The sequence below is a fragment of the Astatotilapia calliptera genome, chromosome 9 (assembly GCF_900246225.1).
Source record: "Astatotilapia calliptera chromosome 9, fAstCal1.2, whole genome shotgun sequence".
In the NCBI taxonomy this organism is placed as follows: domain Eukaryota; kingdom Metazoa; phylum Chordata; class Actinopteri; order Cichliformes; family Cichlidae; genus Astatotilapia; species Astatotilapia calliptera.
In genome coordinates, this window is record NC_039310.1 from 21,803,558 (window position 1) to 21,826,292 (window position 22,735).

At 42.4% G+C, this 22,735-nt stretch overlaps 1 protein-coding gene across 23 annotated transcripts in view; it reads left to right on the plus strand.

Annotated features, from left to right (window-relative positions):
* scrib (scribble planar cell polarity protein) overlaps positions 1-22,735 on the plus strand; it is a 79,946-nt gene that overhangs the window by 28,767 nt on the left and 28,444 nt on the right. For 22 of the 23 annotated variants that reach the window (XM_026179934.1, XM_026179928.1, XM_026179935.1 and 19 more), the window contains 18 exons: positions 2,662-2,779; positions 8,468-8,546; positions 9,117-9,206; positions 11,009-11,065; positions 11,333-11,396; positions 13,339-13,413; positions 13,606-13,750; positions 14,430-14,548; positions 14,705-14,904; positions 15,697-15,863; positions 15,979-16,109; positions 16,226-16,348; positions 16,542-16,727; positions 16,817-17,173; positions 18,538-18,600; positions 20,925-21,014; positions 21,099-21,176; positions 21,275-21,592. In XM_026179934.1, the coding sequence (XP_026035719.1) occupies positions 2,662-2,779; positions 8,468-8,546; positions 9,117-9,206; positions 11,009-11,065; positions 11,333-11,396; positions 13,339-13,413; positions 13,606-13,750; positions 14,430-14,548; positions 14,705-14,904; positions 15,697-15,863; positions 15,979-16,109; positions 16,226-16,348; positions 16,542-16,727; positions 16,817-17,173; positions 18,538-18,600; positions 20,925-21,014; positions 21,099-21,176; positions 21,275-21,592 (2,460 nt within the window). The remainder of the gene's footprint in view (positions 1-2,661; positions 2,780-8,467; positions 8,547-9,116; positions 9,207-11,008; positions 11,066-11,332; positions 11,397-13,338; positions 13,414-13,605; positions 13,751-14,429; positions 14,549-14,704; positions 14,905-15,696; positions 15,864-15,978; positions 16,110-16,225; positions 16,349-16,541; positions 16,728-16,816; positions 17,174-18,537; positions 18,601-20,924; positions 21,015-21,098; positions 21,177-21,274; positions 21,593-22,735) is intronic. The other variant, XM_026179933.1, reaches the window with a different exon arrangement.

Genomic DNA, 22,735 nt, shown 5'->3' on the forward strand with positions numbered 1-22,735 from the left:
GACTGAACAGACTGCCACGCTGCGCTGAAGAGACAACAGTGTGGGTACACAACTTGTAATTCCTGATGACCCATTGACCAGTATGACACTGCTTGTTTTCCAGTGTTTGATTTGAAAATAGATCAGTCATGGTGGAAGCGTCAAAGACATCAGACCCGGGTCTCATTGAAGGAGCTGACATTTATTAGCCGTTCTGAAATTAGATGCATTCAAGAGCAGATTTTATTGTTGTTCTTGTTCTTGTTTTTGTTTACAACATTTTATTTAGTTATTCACCCTGATGTGGTTGCAGTGACGGATGGGGTAATATTGCACGGAGGGTATGGACTGTGTATGTAGACTGGATTCATCTGGTAACTTAGGTAATGTGAGGTAAATGCACGAGACCTGTTGATGCGTGTGTTCCAATTATTCAAAATAAACACTGAGACCAATGCAAATTCCAGGAGTTTGCTGGGAGTAATGGCAAAACAGGAGGGCGTTGGAGTGTTGGCACTTACGCTCTCCTTATTGATCAAATTCTGGGTAACAAGTGTGCAGAAAAAAGCTCCCTGTAACCAGTAGTCGTAGTGTCGTCTCCCTCCAGGAGCTTAAAAACTCTGGTTCAAGTGTGGGGGTTCTAACACCACCCTGAGGGGTTTTTCATCTTTAAGTTTTTCCTGTTCTGCCCAGTAAGGTTTCCTCCTCCCCTCCCAGAGGCTGGTTCCCACCTGGCTCCTGCACATGGTTACCTGTTCACATGATCACCTCTCAGCTCCTGTTTCTCGTTTCTGCCATTTGATCCCTCTCACCTGCTCCTCAATGAGCCAACGCCCACTCTCTGTTTATTTTCTCTGTTTATGTTCTCCTCCCATTTCACTCGCCATCAGGTGGGGAACTTCCAATCAGAATTTTGGAAAGTACCGGCGAGCCCGTCATTGCGCTGCCAGCAAAAGACGAGCCAAATTTTTGGGGTATAAATGCCTTTTAACCCCTGCCAAACGAAACGCATCGCTAGTTATCAGGAAATGTCTGTCATTGAGGAAACCAGTGGAGCTGAACACAAGCTTAAACACAGAGCTTTCTCTCGGGATGTTTGTTTTTACCCTTATGTCAGACAAAATCCTCATAATACACATGAAAGAAGATTTGGCGCTATCTGATTTATTTCATATTTATGCAACGGTTCGGAAGCTGTAGCGTAAGCAGGTTTTTTAAAAATCTTTAATCCACAGTGGAGGAGGAAGAGCTTAGAAATTGTTTGGATTTTTCAGTTTAGTAAACGAATCATTGGTGATTGAAACACAAAAGTTGTTTTCAGCAGAAGATGCTGCTGATGGCTTGAGGTTTAATTTGAATTAAGGTCGAGGCTCCAAGCTTGCGGACGTGAGGGCACTCTATGTTCAGAAAAACAACCCGAAGAATAACTTTATACAAATTCCTTTTCCAGAATGCTTTAGTCTGCAAGTTCCTGAAGGCTGTTCCTCCCTGTCCGAGCAGTTGATGGGACTGTTGACAGGGTGGACAGTGGATCCTCTGTGGGCAGTACAATCCGGGTCTGATTGAGGGGTTAATAACTGCATAGTTCTGTCCTGTTACTCTTGCTGCTCCTCGCCAGCTTGTCTTGTCTGTCCATCTGAGCAGCAGATGACACGCACACAGTGCGGCTGGCGGAGGAATGTTTCTGAACGCTCGCCTCTCCAACAACCGGGCTCTTGTGAAAGCACTTGGCACGGCCACAGCCGCAGCACTCTTCCCAGCTCTGCGAACGAAAGCCACTTTGTTTGGCTGCCGTTGCCATGGTGTGGAGGAATTTTTTTTTTTTTTTTTTTTGGGAGAATATAAGGATGGATTTTAATCCCCCCCCCTTTTTTTAAACCAGTTGTTTAGATGCTGCCCTCTTTTGCACATAAAGGATGTTTCATGTTGAATTTATGGTTGGGCAGAGAGGAATGTCAACAACACTTGAGAAACACAACTGAAATCGTTTGTAGGACTTTTGACCAAAACAATGAACTAATTTATCTATTAGGTGTTTGTTGGAGTCATTTACTTATCTTGTGTGTCAATTTTTGTGCCACAAAAACACTAATCTGCTTATCTTTTGTTTTGTATCACCACACACGGTTTTTCCTTTCTCATAATGTGCCGTTGTGGGGGTATAGTTAAATTAAAGAGTCTGTGTTACCTTATTTTACAGAAGTTTCTGCATTTTCCTGTAATTTGATAATAATAACAAAAACTGGTTGGAAAATATTTTTATTACTGTCCTTCAGGGAAGGTTAACACTTCCTTGAAGAGAGGCAGTATTATTTTTGGGATTGCTGCCAGACCTTTGACCTTGTTTCAAGTTTGCTGTTGATATAATCAGTAGAATTAATCAATAAGGAAAGGAATCATTAATTGCGCCCTGTAATCATAACTAAATTGTGGATATGCCTGAGGCTGCATGTGGACCATCATCAGCTCTTAATTTTATGTGAGATCGCATTGCTCTTACTACTCCTGGTCTAAAAAGGAACATTAATAAAGCTGAAACAACTAGTACATAGGTTAATCCAGGGACTGAAATCATGAGATTTTTTTGATCATTAATTCTCAAATGCTATCATCCTGCTGCTTGTGCATTGAGCCTGATTGAAAGAGTTATTCTGACTAATGTTGTTTAATGTGTGTTTACAGCCTTTCTTCAGACTACTGAACCTCCGGAAACTTGGCCTGAGCGACAATGAGATCCAGAGACTCCCGCCTGAGGTGGCTAACTTCATGCAACTGGTGGAATTGGACATCTCCAGGAACGGTACAAGCTCACTGCGAACCATCTGTCATAACTCTCATAAAACCACCCTTTGACACATTTTTTTTAAAAGTATGTCCTCATATGGGGATAGTGACTTTAGTTTACAGCATAAAACAATAAAGTCACCACTGTTTAGCAAAGTATAGAAAACATTATGAAGTAAAAGGACTCAGGAGGACATAACCAGTGTCTTGATCGCCCAGGACCAGTAAGAACTGCATATTGGGCAAGTTCATTGGCCAACTTTGTAATGAAGTTTCCACCAGTGACAGTTGTGTTCACCCGTGAAACCCCTCTCTAACAAACATTTATCTTTTTATGCTGCCACCCACTTATTTTCACATTAAATGAAGTGACTTTGACTTAAAAGGTCCAAATCTGATGGTTTTAAACAACTAAACTCATCTTCATATCAATGGGACTGACAGTTTTTACCCGTCACTGAATGTAGCTTCCAGAGTATGACACGATGTGTGCTCTTTATACATGCAGAAAGTACTGATGCAGGGGTCACATTGGCTTCAGTTAAGTTAAGCTTTATGTTATAAAATTGGGGTCAGGGTGTATGAGATTAGTGAAATAAAGCGGTTAGTCTTATTGGGGTTGAAAGACAACATGAAGCCAACGCTGTTCATGGCCAGACAGCACAAGTGCTTCATTCGCAACGGTGACTAAAAATCGATGCATGACTATACGGTAAAACGTACCACAAGTATGTGTAGAAATAAAAAGAATACAAGGTTAAAGCCCAGAAACATCTATTTTTCATATCAGCGGTCCAGCCTCGTGCCGAAGCCTCGTTTCTCTGACACACACAATGAGCTGTGAGGAGCTGCCTCTGTGCCTGAGACGGCGAACCCAGGTGAAGTCAAAGAAAACACTTTTCTAGACTTCACAACAGCAGCCCTTGTTACTCTAATCATAATAATCATAATAAAACCAGTGAGGGTAAAAAGCCAGTAGTAGCACTTTATCAAATCACCTGTTCCACAAGGTTAGACATGAAGCTTCAGCTTCTCCCATAAACCATCACTTTATTTAACACCATGATGAAGATTTTAGAAATGAAACCTGCCTGTATGCAGATTAATTGCTGGAGTAGTTTTCTATGATCTTTATATTTGCATTTTACATCTTTAAGTTTGCTTCAGGTTGACAGCAGTCTTTCGTTGTCACTGCAATACCTGCAGCATGCAGTGGAAACAAATTTTTGCACCCCAGTGTAAGGAGAGCATGGTCAGATCAGTTAAATATTAGCTAGCCCTCTGTGCCAGATTCAGATAGCCATCTATAAATGTACGCCTAAATGACAAAACCATCCAAATCAAACTGCTGATTCTGCCCTCGGTCAGAAAGGTAAGGTGAAACCCACGTCTGAGTTTGCCCAGCGATATTATTTTCTGCTGTAATGCGCACAAATATCTTGCCCTTTCCACGTCCTTGAATACTTCACATACACAAACGCCGTGGTAGTGGCAGAAAGGTCTCTGTGTTAGATAGGAGACATCTGCCCTGCTACACACTGCATCAAGTGCTGGGGGAGGCAGTGTGCAGTGGCCTGTGAGGGCCTTTCCCATCTGTCTGCCTGTCTGCTTCCCCACTCCTGCTGCAGGACAGTGCTGAGCCAGATAAATGTGATTGGCTGCTTGGCTCTGTAGGGATTTCTGAGTGTGCACCTGCAGCATCCAGTAGTGAAAATACACTTTGCAATGATGCCACTAGGTCATATTTCCTCCCCTGCCTTTTTATATGTGCACTAGACTAAGCAACCAAGAGTAAAGTAAACATTTAAGCTGTTTGGCACTGTACAAACTATTTTGCTACCTCTTAATATCAAGGTAAGGTGGCGTCGTTGACCTGCCTTCTGGATAGGACTAATTTCAGCAGGGCTGTGACGTACTCTCAGGGTGCCAGGCAACTACAGTGTCCAGGAGATGAGACTTTCTGCTCGTCCCATGTAAAGTTTTAATCATTGGCCCCAAAATTAATATGATTATATACTTCTAACTTAGTTTATAATATCACAGCATAGTTATTAGTAGACTTATATTTTAGCTTACGACAACAAATCTGCAAAAGGTTTAGTAACTGAAACCTTAAAACTAGAGCTGGGCGATAGAACGATAACAATATGTATCGCGATATAACTTTTACTCGATAGAGAAATTACGCTATCGCGATAGACCTCGCCGCTCTTGTCCTCAAAAAAAAAAAAAAAAGGTCAGCCAATCCAAATTAAGTAGCGCAGAGCCGAACCAATCACAGCCGCAGCGTCACGTAGCGTGACTTGTTACGTACAGCACAAGTGCCAAGCCGCACGTGTGTTTGTTTGGGAAGCAGCCAGCGGGTAATGGAGCCAGCGGGTAATGGAGGAAATGAGTGTGCCGACTAGAAAAATCAACCGAGCGTGACCGAAGAGAAAACAGATGATGGTTCCAGTGCCGGAGAGATTGTCAAACGGAAGAGCCATAGAAGTTCCGTAGTTTGAAGGTATTTCGGCTATTTCAAGTCTGACAAAAAACAGAGTAGCGCGCACTGTAAATTGTGCCGAAAGCAAGTCTGGAAATACAATAAACTGGTGCATGCGTCACACTGTGCGCCACGTTATTGTTTCGGTGAAATGAATTTCTACAATACTGTTAATTCTACTCTCTGCAGTGTTTAAATGCTTACATATACACACAGTTACTGTCCCTCCACACATACGACTCGGTTCTGCTTCTATGCCCCAGCTTTGTTTACTTTTTCCCACCGAGGCTTCTAGACTTGTGATTGGCCAACATTTCTGCACGGTTAGGAATCTAGCGCCACCTGCTGCTTTGGCATGTTCATAGCAGCGTTTTCCTTCATTTCTGCCTTTATGTGTGGACGGGATTATTTTTTAAAACGAAAACGGAAAATCTCCGTTTTCAAAAATACCCGTGTACGTGTGGACGTAGCCTCAGTCTCTGACTGGAAGCGCTAATTCGTCATTCGGCTTTTGTCAGACTAAAGTAACTGTTAAAACTGTTTGAAAAGCTCAGCTATACAACAAGGAGAGATTGAGAATTTCCTTTTAGTTCTCAGTTTATTTGATATTGACAAAAGTTAGTCAGTTTTGTCTGTTCTTCTGTAAAACAAACTAAGATTTATTTTTAGAATTAATATTTTGTTTCTAAGTGGAATTGACAATTTAGTCTGTTTCGTTTGTTCTATTTTGAAACTTAAACGCTTTAGCGGCTGCCTTGTGTGTAGTTTGCAATATTTGCCTTTATTTATCTGAAAAAGTCTCATGTTCCTTAAGTACATCTACCCTGTTGAACTTATTATGGGAAATAAATATTTAAAAAACAAGCTGCTGATTATTTCACATTTTACTTGTGAGCAACGGCACATTTAAATCTTACAAATATAGTTATTTGGCTTATATCGTGATAGATATCGTTATCGCCTGAAATGAAAAAAACATATCGTGATATGAAAAAATCTCATATCGCCCAGCTCTACTTAAAACAACTATTGATGGAGTCTTGCTGCAGGTATCGACAGAGGTGGTCAGCTGTGTAAGACCTCAGGTGAACGGCTCGCTTTCATTCACATTTAAACTGTGAAGAGTCTGTTTGATGACTCATAACTGAACAGCCAGTTTGCTGCACACGTCGACTCCGAAGGTGGACATGCTCTGTGTTGGTATGAAACATGTCATGCTTTTTGGCATCTGTTGAACATAGTATTTACACGAAGAAGCATTGTTTTAATCATAAAACTACTATTATTTACTCATTTTTTTCACTTTTTGCCTAATCCCTTAGATCTATAATACCTTAGGTCTATATACAGCAATAGAAGCGTGCACACCATCTGGCTGCAACTTTATTTTATATAATTTTGTCTGTCTTTAATTCCTTCTTTATCTTTAGCCATGAATTTTACTAGAGAGACGGGCTGCAATCAAGTCCCACCTACCCACCCACACCCCAGGGGAAAAAGTTTGTGGCTTTCCACTGACTGTATTGTACTAAACATAGGCTACTAAAATAATCCTCTGACTTAATGTTTTCAGTCAGCTTAAGGCGTTTTGTTAGTGTTTCAGCCCATAGTTGCATGTTGATTGTTTTCCCTTGTTGGGGGTGTGGTTTTCATAGTATTACACAATGCTCTCTGTCTTTATACTCAGGAAATGTAATGCAGTTAGATTCAGATGTATGTATCAAATGTAACTGATGTGGCCATGCACAGTCAGTTGCCTTCTTCAGAGCTGGTGTGTTTGGACAGATAAAATGAAAGAAAGAGTCAGTCTGCGATTAAATGGGACCAACTCGGCAGTTACATGTAAATTGTTCAATATGGCGAGTAAGTGTAATAAACTGGTGAAAACTGCAAATCTGTTGCTCTCTGCACACACAAAAACTCATAGTTACGTCTTACAGTCTTGCCAGAATCTCATAGGTTTGAAACTAATTCAAAAAAGGCTCCCGGCAGTCTTGTTTTTATATAGGAATATAATAAGAATACACCAGTTTCAATCAGCTGACCAAAGTCTCAATCACACAGAGATGTCCCAGACAAGTTGCACTGATTGGCGGAGACTGGCTCGGATTGATTACACCACGCTGCTGACCTGTCTGCGTTTATGAATTAGACAAAAATCATTTGCAAACCCTCAGCAATCTATGAGTGATTGCAGTTAGTCTGAAGACGATCGCAAACACCTGTGTATCAAAAGTGTTCGCCCAGAATCTGCTCGTGGGTGTCGCACACTCAACCTGTGGGCAACCAGTTGGTCACTGCAACTCCTTAGACACAATCTCAAACGTTAAATGCAGTCTTTGGACAACCACAGATTTTTACCCTAGCCACAAAGAGGTCTTTTAGTGTGACTGAACCATAACTGATATGGTATTGTGTGCTCACCTTAGTTTTAATTTATGTTCATTTGGTTATTTTTGCCACCATAAGAAGTGTTTGTGATTTTCTTGAGACTGAGATCTCTGTGTAAACATAAGTCACTTGCTTTGAAAAGGTGTTTCCTTTGACAAGTGCTTATTATATCAAAATCATAAAAACTTTAATAAAAGAATAAAGGCTAAATATTAAGCAATAAAACATGACTAAAAACTGAAACAAGCAAATGTAGTTTTGAAACCTAATGAAACTAAATTGAATTGAAAAAAGGAACATGAAAACAAAATGCTAATGTAAATATTAAAATTATACCACACTATTAGAACTGGCACTGATATCAGCCCTGTTGAATGAGCTGGTTAAATTAATTTTGTACTAAATTTTCAAAGCTCATGCGATGAAGAGCTGCAAGATTTTGAAAAAGGATAGATATTATTTCATAATGAATAATTATTTGGTTCCTGACTCTAAATGGTCATTAATAAGAACAAAAATCACGTGAATTAGCTGAAACACATATGTACATGTGTCTTTAATCACCACTATTGGCCTAGATCTTCACAATCAGTGCATCCCTGAGAAAATCAAGATGTACTGCTACACTTTGACCTCTGCAAAAAAAAAAAAAAACGTCTCATTTTTCTCTCATTTTCTTTTCTCTGACTTCTCTGCTCTTTGGCATCTGGTTGTGGTTATGAGGAACTTTTTAAAATCATTCGCTCTATAGCATCAGCTCGTTTCACGATCCACATCTGTGCATCCACAACGCTGACTCCTCCTCCTTCTTCTCTTTTTCTCCTGCAGATATTTCTGAGATCCCAGAGAGCATTAAGTTTTGCAGGGCCTTGGAGATTGCAGACTTCAGTGGAAACCCCCTCTCCAGGTAAGTGCATTTCAACAGCCCATCATTTTTTATGATCAGTGTGGGGAAAATATAAGAACGGGGTATTCCCAGATACAGTAACGAGAGCAGAGTTGTGGGGGCAACACTGTTTTGACAGACGAAATGAAGCGCGAGTGTCATTTTCTTTGCTCTAATTACTTTGCTAAGTGTGCAGTGAACTGAACTTTTAAATATTGTAGTTGTTCGTGTGTGTGCATGTAAACAGTATATCGAGTTTGTGGAGTGTGACCCTCATTTCACTGCTAAGTAAGGATTAGGAACAGTAAATGAACACATGTCTGGAGCTGATCATTGTTTTGCGTGCTTACTACCGCTTGGCTTAACCAGGATACCAGTTAATTCCCATTATAGCCCCGTTCACCTTCATCATCTTCTTACCCCCTGTCATCAATATCTCTCTGCTCCTACTATGGAAAAGTGATTGAACAGCTGGCAGAAACTTTGATCCTGATTTCTTTAACAGATGTGGAGGGCTAGTAGTCAGTGTGTGAGTTGGCTGTTGCCATTAAAATCTAACAGACACCATTTTCCTCTTTCTCTCTGCCTCAGATTGCCGGATGGTTTCACTGAACTCCGAGCGCTCGCTCACCTGGCCCTCAATGATGTGTCATTACAGATGTTGCCCAATGACATTGGAAAGTATGTACACGCTCATTATGGCTCATAGAAGACAATCTGATAAGTTAAAAGGATTGTTTTTGTTTATTTTTTCAGTTTTTCCTCTTGGTTAGATTAAGAAAAAAATAAAAGCAACACTGACGCAAGTGGGAGCATTGGCTATCTTTTATCTCATTGTAAATGAAAAACCTTGCTCCTGGTCTGGGACGTCGTGAAAGGCCCCTTTGTCCTCTTTCCAGCACTGTGCCGATGCCGGTGCCTAATCTAGAGCCAGGTTCATTCCTTTTTTACTGAAGAACAACCGGTGCCAACAAGCTGGTAGTTGGCAAAGCACAAAAAAACTCATGAATGGAAAGTTGGAACCACAGATCAGGGTATTTCCTGGCTTAAAATTGGCTTTTGGGAATGAGGGGTGGCTGTGAATGTATGCATGATTGGTTGCGCCAATAGTTGACAGTGAGTGCTGTGTTACTGTACTTCATGTAAGTGCGCATTTTTCTGCCATTGCTGGTTATTAGATGAAGAAAAATTAATTTTATGCAAAAAAAAAATGAAACCGAACTTAAAAGATCACAATAGTTATAGTATTATTACAAGCCTGGAGAGACTAAACTAAATTGAAACCAAAGCCAAATATTCTTGTGTTCAGGATGAACCGGGGCCATGTCAGTGGCAACAGGAAGGGTTCCCCAAGAAATGACTGAAGCCTGAAGGATCTGTTCACAATTACTTTCTTACAATATTACCCCAAATTTTGCTGTATCACATTTAGTTCTCAGACCTGCTGCAATGTGGGACCAGTTCTCAGAAGTCAGGCCGAACTGGCTTCGCACAGGCAGAGAAAGTGTTTCCATGTTGGAAAATGACAATCCCACGAGGGGCCAGACATGTACACTTTACTGACACGCTTTAATTTGACGTTAAATACAGCGCATTCTTACTATGATCCATTTAGGCCCTAAGGCGACCAAACAGTTTTACTGACTAAAATGACAGAGAGGTTAATTTATTATACATGAATACTCTTTGAGCATAAACCATCCACCTCAAGGCTTCTGCAGTTATAAATCTTGTTAAAGCAATGCTAGCCATGGTTCACTGCAAAACATTACAGTGGTAGTAATTAGAATTGGGACAATTGGGTAACGAGATGAAGAACAAAACACTGTAAAAAGTTGTAGGAAAAGTAGACTCGGACATTTTTATCATTAAAATATTGCCTATATTCTACCGTAAAGCCAGCTTAATGATCCATTTCTAAACAAAAGAAGGAGGAAAGAAATCCTGATGTTTCAGCAAAGTAATGAGTCTTCATATCTTTTATATTTGGACTTGCACAGTTTTTTTTTTTTTTTAAGATTTGAGGCGCCTCACACATCTCTACTGATATCTGTCTTTGGCATCAGATTTCCTTATTTTGTGCCAAAAGCAGAGGGTGCAGCAGTCGCTGTGCACACTTTAGTGACAATTCACAGGCGTAAGATTGAGAACCTAAGTGCTTAAAGGTTGCAAAAACTGTAACCTGTGGCCACTGAGATTTACAGATGTGCATGAATAAAGCGAGCGTGCAGGTTCTCGAGGAGTACCGATGTGCTCTGAGGAGGCTGCGGGCCACTGCTGTTCTCAGACAGATGGAAGAGTCCCTCACCACGCCTGGCAGCCCAGACGAACAGACCCGCCATCTGACTAACCAGCCTGCCTCTCCTCTCCCTTCTTTTCCTCCCCCATCCTTTATTCTCTTCACCTGCCAACTCCTGCCCCTCATATTTTTTGTTTCTCTTCATTTATGTGCCTCGTGTTCTCTGTCATTCCTGCTTTTGTAGTTTGGCCAACCTGGTGACGTTGGAGCTCAGGGAGAACCTGTTGAAGTCTCTGCCCACGTAAGTTTTTCATCTCTGCTCATACCACACATACATATTTCACTCTCCGCATTTTTCATTGGGGTGTTTTGTCACTGCTACTTTTACCTGTCAATTACTGTAGACGTTTCGGGAAAGGCACACACCACGAGTTACTTGTAACAGCAGGTTTATGAACGTACATCACTACATGTGAATGAATGGTATGCTGTTACCAGTTGGAGCCGGAGCTCTTTGTTCTTTGAGTGCACATATTTGTGTGACGTAACCGGTTGTGCTTTGATACAGGTCGCTCTCTTTCCTGGTGAAACTGGAACAGCTGGACCTGGGCAGCAATGAACTGGAAGTTTTGGTAAGTCAGCGTCTCATCCCCTTAAATGATCATCATCGTGCTCAGACAACACCCTTGATTGTGTCTTAAAATGATATTTTTCATTTTCGCACAACCAGTAGACCAGACATACACACACGCACACACTCTCAAATTGACACGTATCACAAATATCCCTCTCACAGTCCCACCACAGTAATTATGATCCAGACCACATGTTTACTTCACCAAACGCGGCCCAGCCAGTCTGAAAGAAGTGAAGCCCTGCCTGCACTACCCCAGAGTGAGTGCCGGTTTTAGCCCGGGAACACCCACCTGTCTGTGTAGGACAGAGCAAACAATGTCTCATGTCCTGACGAGGGCGGAGGCTGAACAAACAGTTGACATCATGATGAAACCTTGCCTGCATGCCTGTCATAGACCATCGCTCAGCCAGCTTAGATGCTAATTAATTATTTCATATTTTAAATTTGAGCTCATTTCAAGATCCTTCAGTTGACTTTTTTTCCTAAAATCAGAATCTGATTTACCAACATTAGATTAAGAAATCTGTGTCAGACTAGAAGTCTCTGAAAGTCCTGAAGTTTCTGTTTCAGTACACTAATACACGGGAAAGATCATATGCATATTTAAAGGAGAGCTTTTGTGCTGATTCTTGTACTCACCTGTCATACTTGAATGGTTCAATCCGTATTTATCTTATGTTGGATTTTTGTGCAGCCCCTGTGCATCTATGAGATCTGAGGTTTACTTGTACATTTACTGACCTCATTATTACCATTGTAAAATTACATACTTGATATAAACCAAGGAACAGCATAATAGGGTCACCTTTAATTTTTATTTATCTTCTGTTTCAAAGTTTGAATTGTCCTCTACAGGTTTGTGGGGATTGTTGCCTGAAGTATCAAAGGCATATTTTTCCAACTCGGGAAAAGTGTAGAGTTGGAGATTTGAAGTAATTTTACTGGTGTAGCTGGTGAAAACAGAAGTAAAGGCAAAGCTGAAGCAGTACTTTAGCTAATTGAGCCTACCGGTTAAATACCCTCAACTATATCCAAGGGCTGTGGGTGGATTCCTCTGAAGGGTTTCTGGGCTTACCCTTAGGGATAAGTCTTTAGGAGAGACTCGGAGTAGAGCCTTTACTCTTCTGTATCCAAAGCAGCCAGTTGAGGTGTTACAAACATCTGACTGGGATGTCTTCTGGAAGTTGATAAGGCACTTTTGACTGGGAGGAGACCAGATTATGCTTCTTAGCTGTCTTGGGAACACCTCACCATTCCCCAGGGAGAACTGGAGGAGGTGCCTGGCGAGAGGGAGGTTTATGGGAATGTTTTTTATACGATTGCCCATGTGACGTGGACAACACGGGACAACAGAACTTCTTGAGCTAGTGAACTTTTTTGACAACCTGCCAGATGGCCAGGACTCAAGTGAAGTGCAAAAATGACCAAATAAAACAAAAGTGATGAGTGACAAGAAGAAGACGGCACTGTTGGTGAGGTGTGTGTGTGTGTGTGTGTGTGTGTGTGTGTGTGTGTGTGTGTGTGTGTGTGTGTGTGTGTGTGTGTGTGTGTGTGTGTGTGTGTGTGTGTGTGTGTGTGTGTGTGTGTGTCTGTGTGTGTGTGTGTGTGTGTGTTGTGTGTCAGCTGCCAGAGAAGAGAGATGGTAAGAAAGCTCACCTGGTACTGATGTGTCAGAAAAGTCAAACTGGGAGTCGTGCTAGTCAGCGCTGATTTCAGCTTCAAGCATCTGAAGCGGTCTGTGGTATAACTGAGGCTGACATCAGATCTTTCTGTAACAGTCATCCACAGATGTCACATGATTTTTCTTTTCCAAATTCTCAGCCCCTCTAACAGATTTCAAATGAAGCACGATCTGCACAACGTGCCGTTTTAACACAAATTAGATTTTACATAAAAATATGGCCACTCACTCTCTTTTCTCCCCTACTTTCCTTTAGCCGGATACCCTCGGCGCTCTCCCCAACCTAAGGGAGCTGTGGCTGGACCGTAACCAGTTGTCCTCATTACCACCAGTAAGTACAGCTTTTTCGTTTTTTTGTTTGTTTGTTTAAATGTCCTGATTTTCATGAAGTTCCAAACTGTTGCGTTCATGCAGAATTTACTCCCACTAGCAGTTTTCTTCTTTTTGTGTTTGCTGGATTGTATTGTGTCTCTATAGCTCACTGTAAGTGGTAATTTATGTGTTTGTGTGTGTGTGTGTGTAGGAGCTGGGAAACCTTCGTAGGTTGGTGTGTCTGGATGTGTCGGAGAATCGTCTGGAGGAGCTCCCGTCAGAGCTGAATGGCCTCCTGGCTCTCACAGACCTGCTGCTCACACAGAACCTGCTGGAGGTCGTCCCGGACAGCATAGGTGAGAAACACCAGGGGAAGGGACAGGCTTGTTTTCTGTGTTGGTGTTGGTGTTTATTACCTTTGTTTTGTAACTAACTCAGTAATTCAATAATAATTCAATAATGTTCTTCCTGTAAACTGTGTGTTATCTTGTCAGTGAAAGTTTTTGCACCTAATCATGAAGCCATATTAAGTATACACTGGGATATGGCTCTAGTGTGATCTTAAACAAGAACAGCACTGCCCCCTACTGGAAAAATAATGCCAATGAAGCACAGATATGTGTTTAATTGCAAGGACTAATTAGATTAACATATTTTACAGTATGTTGTCCGTGAGTCTTGCAAACTCACGTCTACATATTGCAGCTTAGATGGTGCATCATAAATAAGCTGTAATGTGGGCTAAGTCTGTGCTTCTGCTGTTCCTTCTTCTTTGCCCTTGCTGTGGAAAGAATACAAATAATTTCTTAGTAGTGAAGTAAAACAGATTTTAAGAATCGTGAGAACTGCCCACTGCAGCCTCTGTCTTTGTTTTTCATTTACGCTTTTCTGCATAAAACTCTTGCTCAAAATCACACACATCCACACACAGATATATTAAGAAACACGTATGTGATCTGAATGAAAAATAGTGCAGCCCAGTAGTGAAGTGTACGATGTTGTGTATTGCTAAATGTTACCGTGATTTGTCTGCAGGGTCTCTGAAACAGCTGTCCATCCTGAAGGTGGACCAGAACAGACTGACCCATCTGACTGATTCAATAGGCGAGTGTGAAAACCTCACAGAACTTGTCCTGACGGAGAACCTGCTACAGGTAGGGACGCACAGTATAAACTGCTTCCTGCAGCCCTGCATTTGACCTATTAGGGGTTCATGCACACCCATTAATAACTAAGTCCCATTAACAATAATTATGTTGAATCACTGATTCCATTAATGGCTTTCGTCTCCCTCCCTTTCGCTTTCAAAGTCGCTTCCTCGCTCGCTGGGCAAGCTGAAGAAGCTGACCAACCTGAATGTAGACCGCAACCGGCTGGGCAGCGTGCCCAAAGAGCTCGGCGGCTGTGCCAGCCTCAACGTCCTCTCACTGAGAGACAATCGCCTGGGCAAACTGCCTGCTGAGCTTGCAGATGCCACGGAGCTGCATGTGCTGGATGTGGCTGGAAACAGGTACCCTTACTTAACACCGTAGACCGTTAATAATGCACAGCAGCTTTCACAGCAAAGGTTGAAGACCTGAAGAGAATGTCTTTGCCAAAATAGATAAAACAAAGACGTTGCACCGACACTTTTGCCCTTGTAGTTCGTAATTTCATCACAGGTATGACTTTGTGCAAATTGTTTGTTACTAGAATGATCTGAAGCATAATTATCACTGTCAAAGTGTTATTTCAGAGACTTTTATTCTTACATTCTCCTACAGTCTCTTTGCAAGTCAAAATAATCCCAGCTAGTCTTGTACTGGTGCGTGCTGCCCCCTCATTTCACTGTTTTAACGAGAGAGTGGCCTTACAGCAAGGGTTGTCAAACTGGGGTGGGGTGTGAACAACCGGTCACCAGGAGGTAATTTACTAATCAGAAGGTTGGTGGTTTGATCCCTGGCTGTTCAAGTCTGCATCCCAAAGTATCCTCGGGCAAGTTGCTTTCTGAATGCATGCGAGTAGGTGAATGAGGCATGTTGTGTGCTTAAGAGGAGTAGGAAAGTGCCATTTAACCATGACAGTGGTCCTGTAGACCACAGTATGTGAGGAAAAGTGCAAATGTCTCCCATGCCTGCTGCAGTCTCATTGGCTCTGACAGGCATGTTGAAAGAAATTCAGGTTTGTCTCACAAAGACGCCAGCCCAGCTGATGTGCTCTTCTGAGTGTACTGACAGGAAAGAAGGAAATAAATAATAGATCCACCTTAAAAATCTTAGAAATTTTAAGCTCATCTATCTGTCCTGACCTTACGTTTATCCAGATTACAAAACTTGCCTTTCGCCCTGACAAACCTCAACCTGAAGGCCATGTGGCTCGCAGAGAACCAGTCTCAGCCAATGCTCAAGTTCCAGACAGAGGACGATGAGCGAACAGGAGAGAAAGTGTTAACCTGCTATTTGCTACCCCAGCAGCCTTCCCCAAGCCTAGGTAAGCAACATGCTTTAAATAAGCATTTGAGTATTCAGACCTGTTAGACGCATGTATAGATGATGTTTATTTTAACTGGCACACTCTTTCTTCTGCCCTCTCTCTTTATCTGCAGAGAACCTGCTGCAGAACAGTGTAGATGGTAGCTGGACAGACAGCAACCTGAACAGAGTGTCGGTCATCCAGTTCCAGGAGGAGACCAAGGCTGAGGTGGATGAGGATGATGAGGCTGCTGCAGAGCGTAGAGTGAGTAAAAACTAAACAAAGCAAACCTGACCCATCAGCACAAAAGCTAAAAAAAAAGAATAATGTCGTGCTTAAAGGAAAATCAGATAAAATGCCTTTTTTTTTTTCTTCTTCAGGGCCTTCAGCGCAGAGCCACACCACATCCCAGTGAGCTGAAGGAGATGAAGAAAGGGATTGAAGAGAGGAGGAATGAAGCCTACACATCCAGACAGGACGAGGATCAGTCCCTGGACCCACAGGTACATAACGTCAGAAATATGGTCACCACCAAATTAAAAAAAAATAAAAAAAAAATAAGCAAATAGCATTTCATTTCTTGCTGCTCAGCTCCAGTATTACAAACAACTAAACTCAAAATTTGCTCTAATACTGCCTGACTAGCTGCTGCTGTGGTACATGCTGATATAATAAAAATGATGTCATTGTTTTTAGGGAAAAAGGCTCAGTGACCTCTCCAATCAGAGCCATGACTCACAGGTGTCTAACAGCACGCTGTCGGCCACCTCCCACGAGGACAGACAAAATGTGACTGAGGCCTCTCACATGGAGAACCGTGTGGACGGCCCTTCCCCTCAGGATGAGGATGACCTTGATGAGATGGAGGTGGAGTACATTGAGGTAAATGGTGGATAGGTTTTCTCCTCATTTCATGGATTCAGTCTTTGTTTCTGTTAGACTCTAAAATCCTCTCCCTTTCTTTTCTCCAGCCCACTGTGCACTTTGCAGAAGAACCCATCATCCGAGGTGGGGACGAGGACCACGAAGAGGACGGCGAGGACGGCGAGAGGAGTGACGAGGAAGACAAGAGGCCCATGGAGAAGCGTCTGATACGAAAGGACACGCCACACTACAAGAAGCACTTCAAAATCACCAAGCTGCCCAAACCTGAGGCTGTGGCCGCTCTGCTGCAGGGCTTCAGTCCCGACGCCCTCAACTCTTCTGCTCAGGCTGCCGAGGACGAGGAGGATGAGGAGGAAGAGCAGAGTGATGGCACTCCTCAGCACCGCCACAGAGTGGAGGAGGCAGAGGACAGCCGGCATCAGGTCAACTCCAGCCAAGTAAAGGTAAAAGAGAGATCCAAACACTGGCAGGGTGCAGTTCAGGAATGTAGAAAGTGTTATATATCATCACAGCAGGACATGCAGTACACACCAAGTCAGCATATTTTAGGATTTAAAACTTTACATATATATTTTTCCTTGTTTGTTGCCTCTTTGCAAACATTTGATATTGTATGCATGGAGAGCCTTTGCCACCTTGCAAGCTGCATTCACTTAAGATGGATGTGGCGTTGCATGCAGGGTCATTCCTGAGATGAAGCCGCCCTGCCCTTGTGCTATAAATCCAGGGTGATGCATTACATTCATCGCAAACTCACCAACAGCCTCATCTGGCCCCCTCAGATTTTGCCTCTCCTAGCCTGTTCCCCCACAGAAAGCATGCAGACATGTCGGCATAAATCAGCCACAGGCCATTGTGATCCCTTGTTTCCATACAAGACTGCATTCAGATCTTTGTCTAAACCTTTTTTTTTTTTCTTTGTGGATAAATTCAGCCTTTCTTGCTCAACACTGGCGCGCCTTATCATCAGTTACCTGCTGATTTAATTGAATATTGACACTTGCACACTGCTTTTGTAACATTGTATGCTTGTAAAGTATGAATGAAACGAGTGAAGGATGCTCGGGAGCTGCTTATCAATGAATGTCCTTGTTGATCATTAGACTTATTAAATTGAGATCTGTTAATTTGTGTCACGCTAATTGTAGAAATCCTTTTTAACCTAATGATCAAACATCATCATGAATCTGTTTGGTGTGTGGGTATGGATGTGTGCGTGCGTGTGGGTGACTGAACTCGGACCAACCAGAACATGTACTGGCAGAGCTGGAACACAACATCGAATGAGCCTGGCTTGCGTCACATGGTCGTATTTTCTTTCACTGGATTTTTGTAGGGACTTTGTTCTTCTAGTAAATCAGTTTCTGTATCATTTCTTTTGTACTTTCTGTGAAGCTATGTTTATATTTTTTTAGCTTGAAACTGACTTCTTCACCTAAATTTAAGTCTTGCTCCTGGAGGAAATTGCTCTTGATGGTGTGGAGGCTGGGCTTGTTGTGGTTTGGGAGCTTTTGCCTTCTTTTGTCCACTCTCTCTGCACTGTATTTTTTGCATTCTGGCTCAGCTCCTTGGTCTTGTCTTTCCACCTCTGCCTGTATTTTGCTTTTGGTGGCTGGGGAGTGAGTGTGGATTCGCTTCTGCTTCACAACCTGCAAGCAGACAGTGGCGTGTTGAGTGTCTGGTGTGTCTGGAGGTTTTTATATTTTTTTTGTTCTGTTTTGTTTTTTTTGGGTGTGTCTGTCTGTGTGCATATTTTTATTTTGGCCTGACTAATCCGCATGCCTCTTGCTGGTTCCTGTCCTAACAGGGGGTGTCATTTGATCAAGTCAATAATCTGCTGATTGAACCTGCTCGAATTGAGGAGGAAGAGGTCTGTACCTACTCTTTCCCATCCACTCTTGTCTTTCCGTCCCTCACTCACCCATTCATTTGTCCACCCATACTCAGAAATGGAGAAAACGTCCCACAGAAATCCACGGTTAATCCGAGCCGATCACTAGGGAACCCCTCTAATCCCAGCTCATTCACAGGAGGGGCCAGTGTGGCAGAACCTGAATACAGGACTGAAACTGACACTATTTATTTCTTCCTTCTTCTTACTGGACAGCTGGAGTGTGGACACTTTAACCCTGTGATAGTAAACATGTAGTGAGAGTTTCATTCTCAGCATTTTGTGCTTTTTGGAGTCTAAAGCAGAGAGCCAGGCACTTGATAACATTTAACTTTTAATTTAATTTTTGGCCTTTTAAACGCAACATTTGTGGTTTTCCATTGATCCTTCCCTTCTGGGTTTTATAATAAACCAATCACAGGTCATACCTGAAAAACAGCATTTGTTTAATAAATTGCCTGAACTCAGTGAATGAATTAAGTTTTTTTTTCTTTGTAATCATAGTAAGATTGTTACTTCCACCTCAAAACAAGGTAGTCATCATTAACTGGTGATTAATTAACCCCGCCCCCTCAGTATTTGAACATACACACCAAAGAGGAAAAAATATATACCACCAGTTCCTCTGTTAAATAAACAGTGTGAGGAAAACACGGAGAGCAGGTTCTCAGCGAGGAGTCGGTATTCTTATCATTGCACGTGCTGCAGATTGATCAACCATATCTGATGTTTTTGCATATAGATTAAACATGTAGGTTAATTTCAGTGCATTTACAGCAGTTTTGCACAGCTTGCACATATTGCTATTTTGAAGGAAACTCTGGCCTTTCCAGTTATTGAGTAGTTGAATTCTCCTCTTCAGGCTGAACCAGATCTTTTTCTTTTCCTTCTATAAAAGGGTTAGTGCCATAAGGATTGAAGTTTGCAGATATTCAGTCAGTCCAGGTTCTGGCACACTCTGCCTCTCCCCTGCCTCTCCTCTGCTTCTGCTGCTTTGCTCCTTTTTCATCCCGTCCAGTGTCTTGTCACCCTGGAATGAATGGGCTGGTTACACTCTGATGAGGCAAACCCACTTTCCCAACTTCCTCCAGGTTTTAATCCAGCTTCCAAACAGGATAACCGGTGGATGGATGACAAAGTCGATTTTTGATTGTGTAAATCTGTAACACATGGCTGTTATTTCAAGTGCAAGAAAGAGCTTGTTTCAGATTTGCTTTTGTTTTTGTTTATTCCCTCCATCTACATTTTATTTTTTGCATGATTCACTGTATATCGGTACATTTAGTATGTTTAGTGTGGGTGATGAAAATTTGCAAGAAACATTTGTTCTCGCTCTTGTCACACTGAGCAACACTGGAGTCTCAAAGCAAGGACTCCACCTTTAGGGCACTTAAAACTGTTGTCTGTTACTTCCTTCCATCTGTACCTCATTTGTCTCCATTCCTCCCCTTTTTGCATGGCCTGCAAGTATGCATAATGTACACAAGTCTACACTCCAATTCATACATAATACACTTTGTTTTGGGAAAAATGTTGGTCTCACTGAGTCCAGCCGAAGCATTTTTACACAGTGTGTTAGAATTCATGTCCCATGTCAGTTCATTGGTTAATTGGTGGATGATTTGGGTCAAACTTTTTGTTCGTGCTTTAAATCAAATTCAGGCAAACACAAAGCCATCTGCCTCCCATTTAAACTGGCATAGGCCCATAAACTGACACTGAAGTCAGCGTTTATCCATCAGCAAAAACAAAGGGTGCAGCACTGATTGACGCCACCTTCTTGCTGAAAGAGGTTACCCACGACTTAAAATACAGGGTTCATCAAAAAGAATCATCCGATTTTAAAGTGCTTTAAACCTGCAGCTGTTCACCGATCAACTATCGAAACACGTACCGTGAGTAAGAGCACATTCGTGAGTTTCATGTGGTTGCCGGTAGGTAGCATAACAACAGCACTGACTCCAGACAATGCTCACTAAAGTATGGAAGGAGTTTGGCTATGTCATGGACATTTACCATGCGTCCGGAGGGAGGCACATTGAGCACTTGACACTGCAAGCTTCGCATAAAACTTTATATTCATGCATTTTTAAAATTTACCACATGGTTCTTTCTCTGTCCATTACTTAAAAAATGTAGCCTTTCAAAATCAGATAATTCTTTTTGATACACCCTGTATAAACCCAAACAAAACAAAGTAAATCGCCGTGGGCTCGTTTTCCTCTTAATCTGCCCTAAGATGAGTAGGCTTTTTATGGGTTTTCACTCCCAGTATTGTTGACTCCCCCGTCCTCAACTTGCAGCACACCCTCACCATCGTGCGACAAACAGGCGGCCTGGGCATCAGCATTGCTGGTGGAAAAGGATCCACGCCTTACAAAGGAGATGACGAGGTAGGGCTGGGTACCTGGGGTTTGTTTAGGTTTGGAAGTATTTGAGGTCACAGACTGACTGTGTTAATGTTTGGTTGCTTTTAGGGAATCTTCATCTCCAGAGTGTCTGAAGAGGGTCCTGCAGCCAGAGCTGGAGTTAAAGTGGGAGACAAACTGCTGGAGGTAAACATCTGCATGTCTGTGTGTGTGACAGGGAGGGTGACTAGAAGAGTGTTTTGTTTGTTTTGTTAAACAGAAAACAAACAATCTCCTTGTCTCAGGTAAATGGAGTGGACCTCCACGAAGCTGAGCATCACACAGCAGTGGAAGCTCTCCGCAGCTCCGGTGCTACAGTTTCCATGACAGTGCTGCGGGAGCGCATGGTGGAACCAGAGAACGCCATCACCACCACACCGCTTAGGCCCGAGGATGACTACTTCCCACGGGAGAGGCGGAGCAGCGGCCTTGCCTTTAACTTGGAGAACAGTCCAAGCGGGCCGAGGCAGCGGTTCTCCACCTGCCTCATCCGTAATGACAAGGGGCTGGGATTCAGCATCGCAGGGGGGAAAGGCTCCACGGCGTACCGCACAGGGGACACGGTGAGGAAAGAAAAGAAAAGAAATAAAAGAGCCTCAGCTGGCTCCTTTCGATGTGGAGGAGCCGCGGCTCGACTCTGAGCCCCTCCCAAATGACTGAACTCCTCACCCTATCACTAAGGGAAAGCCTATCCACCTTTTTCTCATCCTCTGAAGATCACTTCTTATATTGAGCTGTCAGATACACATCATAAAGTTCATAGTGCTGACATCAGAGGCAGAGAGGTGTCGGTTGTGACAGTACAGACATTAAATTCATTATGTGACAGATGAGGCAGAATTTATTCGCAAATGGAATAAAAATGTTGATATGTAGAAAAACAGGCTGCGGTTACGTTAATCTGTCTTTGTGGATTGACCATCATGTTGCCGTCTGCTTACAACCATTTATTGATCAACTGCTGTACGTGGAAAAGGCATCTGTCCGTCTATGGTGCACTTTTTGTTGTCATACTACAACCAGTTCTGAGCGGGTAAATGATTTAGCTGTTTCAAGTGTGTTTGCCGTGTATTTCTCTGTTGATATGCATGAATGCCAGCTAAATTATTGAGAACATAACTGATAGATTAATCCATACTTAGAATAATGGTTGTGGATTGTTCCCAACACCTGGTAAGCCCTGTCTGCATGTGAAGCGATTGATTTGCTTTGCTTCTGTAGCTGAAACTTGGGCACTACTGTAAGAGTCCAGGCCTCTTGTTGCCAAGGTGACCCTCTTATGTATTTACCATCCCATCATTTTCCACCCAGCAGCATCTTTTGCTCCCATATCAAACACCTCCCTCGTAGTTGACCTGCCCACTGAAATTATAGTTAAGTAAACCTTAAAAGTAAGAGTAATTTATATTTAACTGAGTTTTATTTAGCCTGATAGGAGACTATCAGATCACAGTGTCATGTCTGATGTTAAAATAAGCAGCACAAGGGACAGATGTTTGTCTGAGATCTGTATCATGTTGTAGTTCATTATGCAAGTTTGTGTAAACATCCAAGCAGAGCGTCCTCTGTTTGAATCAGTTAAATGGCATTACAGAAGTATTCCTGTCATTCATCTTTAGATGATTTAACACAATACTTCATTGAACTGACTCAGTTCTTTGAGGGAGTTGTTTGGTTCCTCAGATTGAGATGTGATGGCTGCTTTA